The sequence below is a fragment of the Ochotona curzoniae genome, unplaced genomic scaffold (assembly GCF_017591425.1).
Source record: "Ochotona curzoniae isolate NIBS_2020 unplaced genomic scaffold, NIBS_Ocur_1.0 scaffold_4506, whole genome shotgun sequence".
NCBI lineage: Eukaryota > Metazoa > Chordata > Mammalia > Lagomorpha > Ochotonidae > Ochotona > Ochotona curzoniae.
The window spans coordinates 18,650,006-18,667,374 of record NW_024467119.1 but is presented as its reverse complement, the minus strand read 5'-3'; the positions used below and the strand labels follow the sequence as shown (position 1 = coordinate 18,667,374).

The 17,369-nt window shown below is 39.6% G+C and overlaps 1 protein-coding gene across 1 annotated transcript in view; it reads right to left on the bottom strand.

Annotated features, from left to right (window-relative positions):
• MTHFD2L (methylenetetrahydrofolate dehydrogenase (NADP+ dependent) 2 like) overlaps positions 1–17,160 on the bottom strand; it is a 94,683-nt gene extending 77,523 nt beyond the window's left edge. The window contains 3 exon segments of the mRNA XM_040967213.1: positions 5,367–5,489; positions 6,017–6,201; positions 16,941–17,160. Of these exon segments, the coding sequence (XP_040823147.1) occupies positions 5,367–5,489; positions 6,017–6,170 (277 nt within the window). The 5' untranslated portion in view covers positions 6,171–6,201; positions 16,941–17,160.
• Between the last annotated feature and the right edge of the window lie 209 nt (positions 17,161–17,369).

Below are 17,369 nucleotides of genomic sequence, written 5' to 3'. Positions count from 1 at the left end.
CAGCTCTAAAAGCTAATTAACAATCTGATTTCAACACTGGCTATTACTCCTAAGTTCACCTGGATCTCCTTGCTGAGACTCAAAAGGATTAGTTAGCATTTTCCCATCTTAGCCTCAGCCTTTCTTCACCTGGAAGACTTCTCCCAAACAATCCTGTCACATTGGCTCAATCTGGCATTTTTCCAAATGCTTTCTCAACGGACACATTCTCAGTAATATTCTCACTCTTTTGATATTATTTAAAAATTTAGAGTCCATTTATAATAAATTAGTTTATATTGGACCAAATCTCTCACAAAAAAATAATTGCAAAACTTTAGAGACATTATTTTTTTAAAAAAAATTATCTAAAAGAGGCAACAAACGCAGGCATATTTGGAGGCATGTGGAAATATCAACAAAAAAGAGAGCCACAGAGAGATCTTGCCATTTTATAAACCTTTCTAGCCTTCAAACAGTTAGACAATGAACAAAAATTTAAAACCCTACTTGCTTAAGGAATCAGAGGACAAAGTCTGTCACAGGTGGAAATTAAAGGAACATAACTAAAAAAGAAGAAAACAATAGAAGAAAACCTAATATTGTAGATAATTTTTTTTTCTTTTGCAAATCTCTGAATGACCCCTGAACAGCAAACATAGAAAGCAAACTCCAGGAAGGTCATCATGGGCTAACAGGATGGACAGACATTACAGCTGGGGCTCACGAAAGGGTTCCCAATCTGACACAGGTATTCGTAAAATGAAAAGAAACCCTAGAATTAGCATCATATGTAATAGAAAAAGAAAACGATTAAAAATGCCAAGAGATAACCAATAAAACGGGATAAAATCTTTGCACACTACACGACAGACAAGTGATTAACATGCTGGATTTACAAAGAGCTCCAGAAACTCAGTGGGAAGGGGAGGGAGAAAGTGGCTGCAAAGAAGGAAATCCTTACACTTAGAAAAGTGCATCATGGAAAATAATGAAGATACTTTTTTCAAAAGATACCATTGGGTTGTCTATGTAAACAGTCATGTCATCATTTTATATTTGTCTTTCTTAGAGTGTTGCTAGCAAACTGTTGAATACACATATGAGAAGGGACATCACTGGGGCAGGGTTTGTGATGCAGTGGGTTAAGCAGCTTCTTGGAATCACAGCAGCAAAGATTGGAGCGAAAGGGGCAACACAACTGCCTGTAGCCCTCTTGGACCAAAAAGTCACTCCCCTTCTCAGTCTTGCAATTCAGCCTCCACCTGCGTATGTTTGAGAGCCATGATATTTGTCTAAAATATGATTCAATTTGCCCAAGAAAAACTGGGACATATAAGAGCACATGTGGGAATTTGTAGACTTTTGTTTCTTGTATTAAAAAAAAAAAAGAAGAAGAAAGCTGATCTCAAATAGAGAATAACAGAATGAAGGCAAGGTCAGACACAGGAGCTCCTTTCTGAAGCAATGGTTTTTAAGCTCAGACTTGAAGCATACAAAGCAGTCAGTCATGGAGCCATCATTGCAGTACAGAGGGCTGAGTGGCAGCTGCATCCACAGCATCCCACATCAGAGCAGGTCACGTTAGGACCACTCTAATTCCAATCGCTCCAGTTTACTGTTGATATGACTCAGAAGGGAGCTGACCCAAGCAAGTACTTGGTCCCCTTCCACATGTGTGGGAAACCATGATGGAATTCCTGGCTCCTCATTTCAGCCTGGCCCAGACCTGGCTGCTGCAGGTAAACATGCAAAGAAGGATGAGACTTGGGTTAGCAACAAGAAAAGCAGTGAAGGAGCTACAGTGTTCCTTCATACTTTCTGTAATATTCAATGAGTCTACTATGATATCAAATAGCTTTCATGAATAATATGTTATTGGCTCCAATATGTGGGATTATCCTGAATATACAAATACAAAACTGGGGTTTGTTTTATTGGGAAAGATGTTTGGGTAGAAAATTCTATTAATACAGTTTAACTAAAAGGGTCTGGCACGGTAGCCTAGTGGCTAAAGTCCTGGCCTTGCAAGTGCTTGGATCCCATGTGGGGGACGGATCAAATCCCAGCAGCCAAGCTTCCTAACCAGCTCCCTGTCTGTAGCCTAGGAAAGCAGCCGAGGATGGCCCAAAGCCTTGGGACCCTGTACCTGAGTGGGAGACCTGGAAGACGCTCTTGGCTATGGTTTCGTATTTGCTCAGCTCCAGCGTGAATCATTGGGGGGAAGATCTTCCTCTCTGTCTCTCCTCCTCTCTGTATATAAATAAATAAATAAATAAATCTTTAAAAAAGAGTAAGTAAAAATTTAGAAACCTTTTAGAAACAAGAATTAATAGGTCTACCATATAAAGGAGTCCAGGGGGGAATGAAAATTTCCTACTCTGGCCAAAAACTTTAAAAGAGTAGTAAGTGTTCTGCATACAAAAATATAATGTTTCATGAAAAGTAATTATAGTAAAACTTTTTTTTTCCAAATGAAGAATCATGTTTTAGACAAATATCATGGCTCTCAAACTACTTATTCCATCAACATTCACTTCTTAACAGTGCCAGCTCTTGGGATATTTTATTTGTGTTAAACGCAGAAAACTGATCCCTTTGGACTTAGTCTTTAAGTCATGTTCCTCGTTTTCTTTGTTCAACGCTGTTACGTTAATTGGTAGGTATTACTTCTCAAAGCCTTCGAAAAATTTAACTGAAATAAACTTTTTGAAAAACGATTTTTTTAGGAAGGGTAGCCTAAAGCAGAGTATGTCTTCCCGCACTGCCTAATTGTGCCTCACAAACAGATAAGAAGTAAGCTTCTCAGAAGGAAAACCAACATGGGCTGGTTGAGCTTGGTGAGCAAGTGTTCCTGTGAACGCTCACCTTGGAGGCTGCGCCGGCACTGCTCACCGCGGCGGGAAAGAAGAGTGTAAGCGGGCCTTGTGGGAATCCTCCGTGAACTTCTGCAAGTTACTCAGCCACCGAGTTTCCTTAACTATAAATCAGCTAGGAAACAGGTTCCTACTGGTAAGGGTTATTCTAAGAGTTAAATGATTCCTTGTATATAAAACACTTCAGTACACTGTAGGCATTAATAAATATTTGCCAGTACTTGTATTAGTAACGATGATGGTCATAGAGGTTGTACAATACCCATATTAAAACTTCACTGAGTATTATTTTCCAGGGTTAGAGTTAGATGTTTTCATTTCTGAGCATTCTCTTAAACCAAACAAACCCTACATCAAATATCATACTACTACATATTTATATCAAAACTCCAGTATAGTTTAAGCATGTGAATATTATAACTTATTCTTCATTGTGACTATTAACCTTACTCTGTATTTCAGTGTAAAAGGAGGCCAGTGATTTTTTCTTTAAAAGGCATTATTCTAATTTGTAAAAACTATTTGCATATGCATACTCCACAAAAGATTTAACTTTCTACGGGATATCAGTTTAATACATATAATTCAATAATATCTAAAGGCCAACATAATACTTAGTTGGAAAATAAAGCATAAACATGAAATATAGATGTCTTCCTCACCTTGACAAAAGATCACTTACTGACCCAACAAAATCTACACATGGGCTAGCAAAGGCGCAGCTGGCTCTGGGGCCAGCTACAGGACAGACAGTCTGGCTGCGTGACTGAAGACACATGGCTACACTCTGGATTTCCAAAGCTGCACAGCTGTTGAATACAAACAGGGATTGGTCTGTGACAGGCGTGATTCCACCGAACAGGACAGAAGTCTACCGCACTGCTGTTTTCTACACAAATGAGATTAAAAACAAACAAACAAAACCTGCTTGCACATTGTGTTTAATCCTGATGCAAACTTCATCTCCAACATCATTGTAACTAGAGCTTGGGAGTCCGTACACTCCAGACATCGCCATAACTGTGAAGAATGGACTCAGCTTTCTAATGAAGAAGCAATGCAGAGTTGAGGTTTAGTACCCAAATTAGGAACAGGTGCCTAGAGTCATTTCCTTTGCTCATCTGCTTATTGTTCCATTTGTTCATCATAACAAACTTTATGAAGGACACGGCCAATCTGTCAAAATGACCAAGAAGTTCCATTTCATGTGTTTAACATGAAAGTTAAGGCCCATGCTTGCAGAATATACAAAGGAGTAGTTAATAAAATACCCCTAACCCTACAAGTTCAATTTCATGATAAAAAGAGGCATTTTTTCTACCTCCCAATCTGTATCTGCTAATTCTTTGACAGCACAACTTGAGTAAAAATGATATAGGCAAATGACAGTGAAGTAGAAAAACAAAAGTTATTTCTGTTATTACTAACTAGAATATCTTGATGAGACTCTTAAGAATGAAAAAGAACTAGTAATAGATAATTACAAGACAACCATGAAGGCTGCAGAATATTTAAAACTAGATTAATTTTACTGTTTAATCTCAAGCTGAAAATTCTAGACAATGATGTGTAAACATTATCGATGTCATAAGTGCAACCAATGTTTTCCAAAAAAAAACTTTAGACTTGCATAAAAATGAGTATTTTGGGGCTTCATATTATGTTACAATGTTTAAGGTACACATGAATTGTCCTATGAATTTCTTCTTTAGCAAACTCTATTAAAAACTCAACAAACTCTAGGTTACAAATCAGACAAAACATGAATTTTCAATCCATTACACATTGAAAGAAATGATTTATCAAGATTAAATGATAGACAGTAAATACCCATGGCTGAATGCTATCTTCTGCCAGCAAGAACATACCATCATATGATCATCAAAAGAAAGCCAGCTTCACATCTAATTCTCTGAAATGAACACAGGACTCAAGCTAACTCGGCTCCAGACAGGTGGATCTCCACTGCCATCTAGCGGCAAATTGCTATCAGTCACCAAATGAGAAATATTGCTAAAAGATACAAATGTGGAGTTGGGCAACAAAGAACTGGGGAAAGTCCACACTCCATCCCCAGAGAGAGGTACCCACACAACCAAGAAAAAGGACCGTGATGAAGAGGAAGACAGGGTCCCAGGGGAAGGGACATGTGCATAAAACTGCACAAAGAACTCTGAGATAGTGCAAAGCAGAAAACGTTTATTCAGAGACAGAAAACAATATGATAATTCAACTTTGCAAGACATTGAAGACATGCTTGCCCCACATTATAGCTTGCGTTGTCATTTCTGCACTATTGTGCAAAGCAAAAGGCGTATATTGTGACAAAGATTATTAAAGTTTTTTTCATAGGTTTTCATCAGTGTCAAAAAATCATCACCTATTAAACCTATTGCAAGTATAATAGCTAACCTTCTGAACATATTTCATATGTAAGTAGCATTGTAATGCTACAACTTTTAAGATGCCTTTTTCCTAACCAAAATGGACGTAGAGAAGAGCACCGTGTACCTGGCAGTGGTAACTGAACCAATACACCACTGACTCTTGGGTCCACGTTCAACTGATCAGTTAGATCCAAAAGTTCTCCTTGATAAACATCCTTAGGTTTTAGAATGAGCTCACTACAGATACCTGGAAGGAAAAAAATGAGAAAATCACTTGGCTAACCAAGACGTGGTTTTTCATTAAAGGTCTGCCTCACTGGTGATGATCCATATCCCACCCGGCAGATCTCCACCAGTACAGGTGTCACATGCATTCTTGGGCCAGCACCCCAGGAGACAACTTGAACTGATTTGTGACAAACTACATTTACTGGATCTGAATATTCAAGAGGCACCAATACCACTGCCACTGCTAGGGAAGTTTGGCACCTGAAGCAACCAGATTTGTTATTGTATTAAAGCAATTCTAGTAAAAATGAGTCCTTTCAATGGCATATATTCTTCTCACATCTTATCATAGGACAGGAAATCACATTGAATTGATTCTAGAAGAAATTTGAAAAAAAATACTGGCAATCTTTGGTAATTGAATAATACTTGATAAGCTGAATTATAATGTGTAATTTGAATGGCACTTATGGTAGTTATCATCGTATTTTTATGCAAAGACATAAAATACATTTACTAAAAGCTACAACTGAAATAAATGCCCACCTATGGCAGAAGCGGCTCTTCTCTTATTCCTGACGTACATATGGCTTGCTGGGTTGTCTCCCACCACAATGATACTGAGCTGAGGCCTTCTCTTTCTGAGTGCGACCCACGAGTCCACTTCTTGCTGTATTTCTCTCTGGATTTGCTTTGCCATTTCAGTTCCTGAGATAATAACAGCTTTATGTCTATGGAAAATAAAAGCAAATAAAGGAGATAATAAGGAGCATTTACCTGCAAAGTACAAGAACAAACAAAACCTCTAAAAGTACCTACATTTTTTTCAATTATTTTTTGAAGTTCATTCTTCAGATTCATAAACACACACGTACTTTGCTAAAGAATTGCAGCTTTGTTTATTTCTACAAATAATCTCTCCAGTCTAGATGGGATAGTCCTTCCCCCCTCCTTCTCTAAAATTCACATGATGGTATCAGAAGCTGGGGCTTTGGGGAGATGTTTAGGTCATGACACTGAGGCCCTCACATTGGGATTAGCCCTCTGTATGGGACTCGGGAGGGCATCAGATCCACAATGGGAAGACATAGCAACAAGATGGCTAGCTGTGAACCTCAAAACAAACTCTTAATCACACAGAATCTGCTGCTGCCTTGATACTGAAATTTCTAGTATTTAGATTTAGAACTGTAAGAAATAAATTTCTGCTGTTGATAAACCATTCGGGCTAGTACTCTGCTACAGCAGCCTGATAACAACCTGTAGGCACACATATACATGCATATCCACATAAGGTATCGAACTACTCAGGCATCGGCACTGCAGCACTAGCCATCTTAAATGCTTTGGTGTTTTCCTAAAGAAGCAGATCCTTGATAATCTTTATATTAGATTTTCCACCACTGCCTACACCTACAATGTCATGATACAATTATCTAGCAGATGTTGGATGTGTGGCTTTTGCTGAAGGACCGTACTATTTTAATAATATAGGGGGAAATAGTGGGAGAGAGTGATTGGGGAGGGGACAGGGAAGGCAGAGGGTTTTACAAACCATATCATTGAAAATAATAATAATAAAAAGGAAGTAGTTCAACACAACCGAATTAAATTAGCCACAATCCTTGTTACATGATTTATATAAGCTCCTCTTACACGTCTCCCATACAACTGGGATCCTACGGCTAAATCATTTGGCTCTTAGCATTTCCTGTATGAGACTCTGAAGTGATAAACTCCACACTAACTCTTTTAACTAAAGCGGGAAAAAAAATCATTTCATGACTTCACACCCATTCCACCGCATCAGTCCCATCTTGTCTTCCTGCTCACTGATTGTGGCGGGCACTAGCTCAGTAAAGAGATGCTCCAGAAGCTTCCCCATACCACAGCATCATAACTAAAAACGCACTCTGCACAGAACTCCCCAGCAGTGCACAAGAACTCAAGAGGATAAGAAATGCATGAGAAGATGAAACAAACTAAAAAGGTACAAAATGCGTATTAAATAGGAAGGCGTTTCTGCTGTCTGCCATGCCACACTCCGAAGCAGGGGATTATGTTGTTCTTACTGCATGAGCCTTGTGCAAAGTACCTATTGGAGCAGAAGATGGATGCTTGTTCTTGCAGCCCTGCCCTGTTCCTTCTGAGAGAGCTGGTGAAAGTGTGATCTGTACCACATCTAGGCAAAGCACCAAAGGCAGGACAGTAGCTACTGTGAAGAAGAGGACAATGATACAGAAGCAGAAAAGCAAGCAGGAAAGACAGTCCTGAAGGCACTTTGATCTTCCCTTGCAGTTATAAACCTTTTATTTTCTAATGATGGTGAGCACCATGAAAATCAGTCAACACACAAAATGCAAACTTGCTGTCTTTTCCCAGTAACTCAACAGCCCTTCCTCATAAGCTTCTGTAAACAGAGGTGGAACCCAAGGAAGAACATTTCACTTCAGCCTGGCACTGGGGGTCCATGAACTCAAAAAGGATCGTGGCACTTTCATGTAGACAATGGTTTTCAAAAGTGACTGAGTTTTATGTGTGCAATTATAGCTTGGAAATCTGCCTAATGATTTCCCCCTCGGAATTCTGATAGTTGGCCAAGTGTTTGAAAATTGCTTTTTTTAGCTCAACACAGAGTGAACCTTACCAAGTAACTTCTTAGTAAACAATCATGTGTTTAAACATGATAAGTCAACTACAACTAAACGGTCTAAGTCATGTTACTTTGGCTCTGGTTTTGCCTTTGTTATTCCTTAAGAGTTTGGTAGCATTCAGTGTATCTTGACCCCACAGTCTCATTTCTGTAACTGACTTACAGAATTTAACTGTCATAGAAACCTGTATATATTTAAACTGCAGAAGGTGATATGGTTTAACAGATTATATGTCTGAGACACCATCACAACAATCCAGAAAATGAACAAAACCATTATCTCCAACAGTTTCCCAGCACCCCCCTTTGTAAATCTCACTAATCAACCTCTGAAAAAAAAAAATGCCCATTCATGGAAATGAAAATCTCTCTGAAAGCATAAACAACTGGTTTTATAAGTAAATACTTAATAGCATGATGTTGGAAGAAAAAGAAAAATCTCAAGTCTAGAATTATTTCATCTAGGTTGGTTAAGGTTTGACCTGTCTGATAAGGCAGTTAATATTTGCATAGAAATAAAAGGAGCAAGTGTGTGTGTGTGTGTGTGTGTGTGTGTGTGTGTGTGTGTATGTGTGTTTAAGGGAAAAGAATTCTAAGCCAAAAAGAAGTACGCTGAAATGATGTAGTGGACAAACCCATTGCCTGCCATGCCTTCATCCCATTTGGGTACTAGTTTCTGTTCCAGCTGCTCCATTTCCAATCTAGCTCCCTGCTAATGGCCTAGAAACAGGAGTAGAAGATGCCTCAAGTGTCAGATCCCCCATCAACCCCATGGGAGACCCAGATGAAGCACTTGGCTCCTACCTTTGGCCTGGGCCAGCTCCGGCCATTGTGGCCATCTGGAGTGAACCAGTGGGTGGTTCTCTCCCTCCTTCCTTCCCTATAACTCTTTCAAATAAATAAATATTTTGTTGTTGTTTAAAAACAAAGGTCTGGTTTGAGGGTGGTATCATTGAGATTTGCAGATAGATGTCAAGTGTGAATGAATGTCAAGTCAACAATGACTGGAAAATGGAAAAGTGGGAAAGGGAAGTTTAAAACTCTACATTCGTTGTGGCTTGCAGGCCTCTGGGTTGGACTTCTGGGGCCAGACTGCTAAAGAACATCACACTCACCTCTGTATGGTACACACTGGCAACATTTTTGTTCATTTACAGTGCTGCATTCTGACTTCTAGGCCTCCACACATAATACATTTCTCTCTGCTGGAGATATGCTTTCTTCTCTTCCAGATCTCTCCAATCCACAGCCAAGCCTGTCTCACACATTATGCAAGCCTCAAGCTTGGAAAACATGGTAGAAATCATGGTAGGAAATGCTTCCTGACTCCTAAACCCTGAGACAACTGTCTGCAACCTCTGTAGCATTTTCTATCCGGTTTGAAATTACTGTCTCCTCCACTGATTGTAGGTTCCACATTATCAAACTCCTAAACTTTAATTAATGCTGCATAGTAATTTTGATATGCATTTCCCTAATTACTAGTGTTTGGATTTCTTAGAGGTTCTTTAGCCATTTGAAGTCCTTTCATAATAAGTCTGTTTTTTTCCCCTTTTTACCATCTGTCTATATCTGTTTTTTGGTAACTTGGCAGCGAATGTCTAACAATTTTGATAGTTAGTTTATAGGAGTTATATTTCAGCTTAGCAATCACTTTTCTTTCAGCTCATCAAGGTGTAATTGGTGAATAAAAATTATCTATATTCATTGGGTACAATATAACATCGTGATACATACATAGATATAGCTAGATAATGGAATAATCAACTGAGATAAAATCTTCAGCACATCACTTTTATTTTAGCATACAAAAATGTATATATTTAAGGGGCACTGTGTGATATCTTCATACATGTGTGCATTATATAATTGTCCAGTCAGGCTTAGTATATTTGCCCCTTCAAGCATTCAAAATTTCTTTATAGTGAAAACATTCAAAATCCTATCCTATTTTTTAAAAGAGAAATATAGTTCATTGTCTATGGTCACTGTGCTGTCCACCAGAAGTGCTTGCTTCCAGCAAACTCTAATCTAGTATTTAGAACACTTCCCCTTTCTCCCTCACCAGCTCCTGATTATCACTATTCCATTTTTAACTCCTATGAGATGACCTATTTTTCAGGCTCTACACTGAAGTGAGATCATGCGATGTTATCTTTCTGTGCTTGACTTATTTCACTTAAGACAACCACCTCCGGTTTCATCCATGCTGTTGCCAGTAGCGAGGTTCAATCCTTTGTCTGTGGAATATTCCCTCACGTATATCTATCACATTCTTTCTATCTATTTACCAGTGGATGGACAAGTATGTTGTTAATTCATGACTACTGTGAATACTGCTGCATTAAACATGAGGAAGCAGTTGTCTCATCAATAGATGACATTTTCCTTGTATATATCAAGTAGTGGAATTGCTAAGTTTTGTGAGGAATTGTCAAGTGTTTTCCATAATGGCCACGCTATGTTCCCACCAGCAGTGCCCTTTTTCCCAAGTCCTTGCCAACCCTTCCTGTATTTTGTCATGACACCCAATCTTACTAGACTGATGCGATAGCTCCTTGTGGTTTTGATTTGCATTTCCCTGATGACTGGTGATGTTAAGCATTTTTATAGGCCGTTTTCAATCTTTTTGTTTGAGGAATACCTATTTAGATCTCTTAGCTGATTGTTTTGGGGTTTTAAATTTTTTATTATTTACTTATTTATTTGCTGTTCATAATTTTAGCTTGATGCAATCTCATTTGTCTCCTTTTGCATTTGTCTCCTGTGATATGGGAGTCATATCCAAATCCTCACATAGATCTGGATGTGTTCCCTTATGTGTTCTGCTAGCAGTTCTGAGGTTTCAGGTCTCATGTTTACAATTCATATTGGACTGTTGTTCAGAAGTAAGGTGGATCCACAAGCAGCCTTTGGGCATAGCAGTTAGGTTGCTTCTTAGGATGTCCATGTTCTGCATCAGACAGTGGGGAATCTCTTCTGCTTGCTGACATTCTTAATCCTCATAATCTAGGCCTTTCATAGCAGAAACAGGGATCCAGTGAACTGGTCCATTATCTGCTGCCTCACAGCACGAGCATTACCAAGAAGTTAGATGGGGAGTGTTGTCAGGACTTAGTCTAACGTAGGATACACTGTCCCAACTACACAAAATACCTGTGCCTGGCTACAACTTCAAATAAGAATTCTTACTACATCTTTAAGAATTCTGCCCTTTTCTCTGCTTCTTCTGATATTACTGATTGACACAGTTGTCCACTTAATGATGTTCCTTTTCCCTTCTTTCCTTTTTTAGTCCACTAAATAATCCAGATGATCAGTTTCTGAGTTCACTCCTTTCTCCTGCTTGATCAGTCTGACTTTGACAATCTCTACAAGCATTTCCAGTTCCATCAGGGAGTTCTCGAGCTCCAGAATTTTATTTATCTGTTTTATAGTTTGTTTTCTTCTTTTTTTTCATGTACTGTCTTCTTTATGTTGTTTAGTTCACTCATGAGTTTAACATAACTCAATTCCTTGTCAGGCAGTTTGGAATACCCTTTCCTCATGGACAGTTACTGGTACTTTATTTTGGTCTCTAAGTGGCATATGCTCCCTTAGTTACTTATGATCTTTGGATCCTTGCTTTGGGAATGCATAATTGAAGATGGAGGTAGATAATCCAGTCTTAACACACTGTTTTGAACAGACACAAGCAATCAGCCCATTCAGCAACTCTTGGTGAACTGGCAGGGTTCACAGGTAGACTTGCTGCTACAGTCGTTAGACAAGCTGGCATTTCTTTATAATGCACAGGGTGGACATATAATGGCAGATGGACAAGTTTAGTGCCTGGACCCACAGGAGCTAACCTGGTGTAATGGGCTGTTGGAGCACACTTGAAGCTTGGATTCACTAGGACCAGTTTGACTTTGAAGTGTGGGTCTGTGGGAACATGAGTCCACAGAGGTGGCCTAAAGCTATTCTCCAGGAGCCAACTTGCTATCAGGATAGACCTTGCACTGTGTCCTCAGAGTATACTGCAGCATTGTGATAGGTATGAAACTAAGGTATCCATACAAATAGGCCCTGATGCCTGGTTCTATGGAACCAAGGCTGGAACCCAGAATCACAAGGATTACCTAATATCCCACTTCCTTTGGAACACATCTGGGCATAACTCCATGGGAATGGCATGGCCTTTGCATGGGTATCAACATGATGCATGTAGCACCCAGCATAGAGCAGGAGTCTAGCAGTGCTGGCCCTGGTATTCTGGACAGCCTGGGGCTTAAGTCTATGGATGATCCAGCACTAGGGTGGGCCTGGAAGTTGCATCCACAGGGGCATGCTTCAATCCTGGAATAAAAGCTGGTCTGCAGTCTGTTCCATAGGTTTAAGCCTGCCACATGCAATCTACTAAATCCTTGGTCCCGTGGATGCCTCACACTAAAGTAGGCCTACAGGCTGAATGTTCTGGCATTGGCCTGGAGCTTGAGATTGCAGTGGGCTGACACAGGACCATGACCTGAAGTCTTGGACTGTGGAAGACAGGTAGTTTCTGAGGCCAGGCCAGTGTCTTGAGGACCAATTTGGCCAACCTTCAATTTGGAATAAGCTAGTGAGTGAATCTCCAGAGGCCAGCCTAGAGCATACAGCTCCAACTGACCTTGTACTAGGTTCACTAGAGCACCCCTGTGACTGCCATCTACAATGAGTTACTTTCTTCTGCCTCCTCTCCCAGCCATGAGCAACATAAAGATACTCTGAGTTGTGCTACTGGAGCAAGGGGGAAAGCAGTCACACAAGCAACGTCAAACTGTCCTTCCTATCTTCTCAAACTTTTCTTATGTCTGTGCCTAGTACTTCCTTCCCTGGCCTGTATTCCTCAGCTCTTTCAAAGATATTACTACACATGGGCAAATGTCCATATTGATGTTCCTAAAAGGGGGAGAGTGGTGGAAAGTTCTATCCTGTCATCTGGCTGATATAATTCCTCTTAGCACAACTATTCTTATCTGAAGGCAAAATGTCACTGGGATGTAGAAAGTTGTTTCATATTTTATGGTTACTTTTGATGAAAGCATTTCAGTTTTCATGTAGAAATCAGTCATCTTTGCCTCTAGAATTTGTGTTTAATCTTAAGAAAATCTTCATTATCCCTAACAAAATTTCTGTTACAAAATATAACTAGACTCAAAATTAAGACAGACTGGCCACAGAATTGTCTGGAACCTTTTGAGACACTGTATTAAGAATGTAAGAGAAACAATAGTTAATGGCTGCAAAAGTTGAATGAATACATCTATATAGTAGCCTCCATTTACAATTAGGGGACAATTTTAACACCCCAGAGAATGCCTTAAACAACAGAGTACCGAACCCTCAATATTACCGGACCACAATCACATCACAGTGGGTATCTACATTAACTCTGATCAGAAAATACTTGTGCTCTCTACCAACAGCATCACAAGAACAATATTACTGTGTTTTGTTTTCAACATTTGTAACAGAACGAAATACTAAATGTATCAGAAGTTAATGGCTTTATTCACATTTATGGATATCCTGAGTTGCAGCCATAAGATTCTAAGTCAGCACCTTGCATTAACAGACTAGGGCAAAATTATTTTTTTAGATTCATCTGCAGAGTTAGATTTCTTGATTTACAAAAGTTCTATGAAGCTTAATGAGCAATTTGAGATGAGGAAAAGGCAACAGAGAAATGACTCAATTTTAAATACTTGTAGAACAGAGAACTAAAGAGAATGAAAGTTCAAATCTTGTCTTGATCATGTATTTACTGCATCAGCTTAGAAGAATTCAGTGTCAATTTCAGAGTCTATTTGGAAATAGTAACAGCATGTATTTCCTTCAGTTGAGCATACTATCTGTGTGAACCAAGTACCTGAACTGCAGCCATCCATGTAAGAGATCCAGACAGAAACCTGGACACCTGGCTTCACCCTGGCTCACTCCCCACCATTGCAGTCATTTGGGTAGTGCACCAACAGATGGAAGATCTCTTTCTCTTTCTATCCCTCTCTATAACTCTGCCTTTTCAATTAAATCTCAAAAACAAAAAAGAGAGATATACTATCTGTAAAGATCTCAACCAATTATTTAACACTCAAGACTCCTTAAAGATTTTTTTTAAATAATACAGTTAGATTACTTAAAAACAAGATGAAAATGCAATGCAAAGTTAATAAAAAAAAATAAAAGGGGGATATTCTACAGTAAACTATGTATACACCTTCACATTAGAATTATGAATATTCGGGCCCAGCGCAGTGGCGCAAGTGGTTAAGGTCCTCGCCTTACATGCCTGGGATCCCATATGGGCGCCTGTCTATACCCGGCAGCCCCGCTTCCCTTCCAGCTCCCCGCCTGTGGCCCGGGAAAGCAGTCGAGGATGGCCCAAAGCTTTGGGACCCTGCACCCGCGTGGGAGACCTGGAAGAGGCTCCTGGCTTCGGATTGGCATAGTATCGGCCATTGTGCTCACTTGGGGAGTGAATCATCGGACGGAAGATCTTCCTCTCTGTCTCTCCTCTCTGTATATCTGCCTTTCCAATAAAAAAAATAATAAAAATAAATCTTTAAAAAAAAAGAATTATGAATATTCGGGAATGGCATGGTGACATAACAGGTAAAACCACCACCTATGCTGCTGATACCACATATAGGCACAATTCGAACCCTGGCTACTCCACTTCTGATCCAACTCCTGGCTGATGTGCCTGGAAAAGCAGCGGAAGATGGCTCAAGTGCTTGGGTTTCTCACGCATGTAGAAGATTCAGGAGAAGCAATCCTGGCTTTGGACTGTGCCAACTCCGGCTGTTGTAGTAATCTGGGGAGTGAAGCAGTAGCTGGAAGATCCTGTTCTCACGCTCTCACTCTCGGGCTATACTCTGGAACTGCCTATCAAACAAATATGTAAATCTTTGGGAATAAAGAGAATTACAAATATTCATAGAATGGTTTGGTTCTTGGCATGCATTCTTATTAACAGACGTAACTGCAGAAATCCGCTGCTAGACTTCAGGTTAGCAAGTGAAACAAACCTTCATGGCAATATGTCTACAAGGATATGGCCTGATTCGGACGACAAGTAGTTCAGATTTTCAAAGAAGGAGACATTGAAAAGTAACAAGACAATTAAGGAAGCCATGGCCAGTTGTTTTAACATGACAGTCATTAAAATGTTAACTGTCACAACACAGAAAACACTTATGATGAAATAGTAACAGAAGCAGCTGGATAAGTCGCCTTAGATAATAATATCAATTCCCGCATTCTCCTTTGACACCACTACTAAGTTTAAATTATATCCTATCTAACAACAGAGTTCTCTACCTTGTATGCAACATGCTTTCTCAGGTCCAGATTGCACTCCTTAATAGTCAATATCATTTGTTATTAATCGCTTAATTAGCCCCACGCTATTACAGTTGCAATATCACTCAAGCTCCTATCTCTAGAAACTCCCCTCTATGATGTGATCACCTGTAATTCACACTAGTTTAAAACCTTCAGCAAGTACACGACCGTGAAAAAATTATCTGATGTTCTGACTTATTTTCTACTTTTTTTTATCATCCCATCAATTACTGACATGAAAGACTACAACTTCAAAGCACTTGAAGAACAAAATGAGGATCATTAAAGAAACCAAAATTGCCACTAAGACCACGACTAACTAACAGGCTCTGAGATTAGTATTGATCTGGTTTGTTTTGCTTTGTTTTTATCTACTGATCCATTAACCAGAAAGTTTGAATTTGGAGATATTACATTAGAACACAGCATGCCTGAACTGCTGGAATAGGCAATAAAACTAAGACAGGAAATATCAAATGACGACACATCTAGTTTCTAAATGTAAAGTAACACAAGAACTGATCAGTTGTGATATACCACCTTCATTAAAGTATTAAAATGAAAAAAATATTACATGATCACATTTGCCACCAAAAGAGGAGAAGGAAGTGCATCTGCTTGTCTTTACAACTATGTCTTAAAGGCAACCAAGCTCTAGGAAATCAGCTTCAGCAAGGGTCCTAACCAGGCTCTGGGTCCTTCAAGCTTCACCAGAGGATAAAAAGGTCTTTACTATGGAAGTAAAAACACTGAATAAGTTCCAGACAGTATGAAGAACAATGGATAGTATTACCAATACAACGTGTCTTTTATTAAGCTTAACTATTCTAAAACACATCAATCTTTAACACTGACTGACAAATATTTTTACTAGCTCCAAAATGTAATCTGGAAAAACAAAAAGCTAGCTATAAAATTGATAAATCCACTGACAGACCTAACCTAAAGAAAAAGAAACATCCACAAAACCACTACAGTAAGGCACATCAAATTTTGCAAAATCACAGCCAATTAGTGTTTGGGACATCCATATAGTTACTGAAGATGAAGGGTTTAAATAGGATAAGCCATAGCCGGTTTGGGGAAGTCCTAGTGTTATGGGATAACTGCCATTCGACCTTGAACATGGCCTCCATGGACAGAGTCTGCAAGCTTCCCTCACAAACGCAACCCAGCAGTTAGGTCCCTGCCAGCTCCATTCACTGAGAAGCACTGGTCTCAGTGGCTTGTATGCTCAAGTATATCTTGAACTGTAAACCACTCGCATAGCACGGCAAAACATAGTGGCCGAATTCCACCCAACATTATTCCTTCAAACTCTACTTGTTAAAAAGTACCTAAAGGGTTTCATCATTATAAATGCCTTAATTGGCCAAAAATGTGAAGCAATAATCAAGAGTAATTTTTCAAAAACTGGTGATAATTAAATTGCAAATCTAAATTAGTCAATACCTGTAGGGAAAAGTTTATCTAAAATGATTTTCAGTCAGAAAGATTCAAATAAAAAAAGGTTCAAATCCCGTGTCAATAGGAATGACACCAGATTTAAACCACACTTTCTACGAAGAAATAAACAACTAGTGTCTCCCTACATAGTTAAGCAAAAAAAAAAAAAAAAAAGCAAACAAGCTGGCTGAGGCTGGGGGCGAGTGGGGAGGCACAGAGTGGAGACCTCAGGAAGATGGAACCTCGGCTCTTGGTGCTCCTACAAGAGAAAAGAGACACCAATGAGCGCCAACACGCAGCCGGAGGCCTCCCTACCACATCTGCCAGCCCGCCACGCGGCCGGAGGCCTCCCCACCCCACCACCAGCCCGCAGCCAACACGCAGCCGAAGGCCTCCCACCGCATCACCAGCCCGCAGCCAACACGCAGCCGGAAG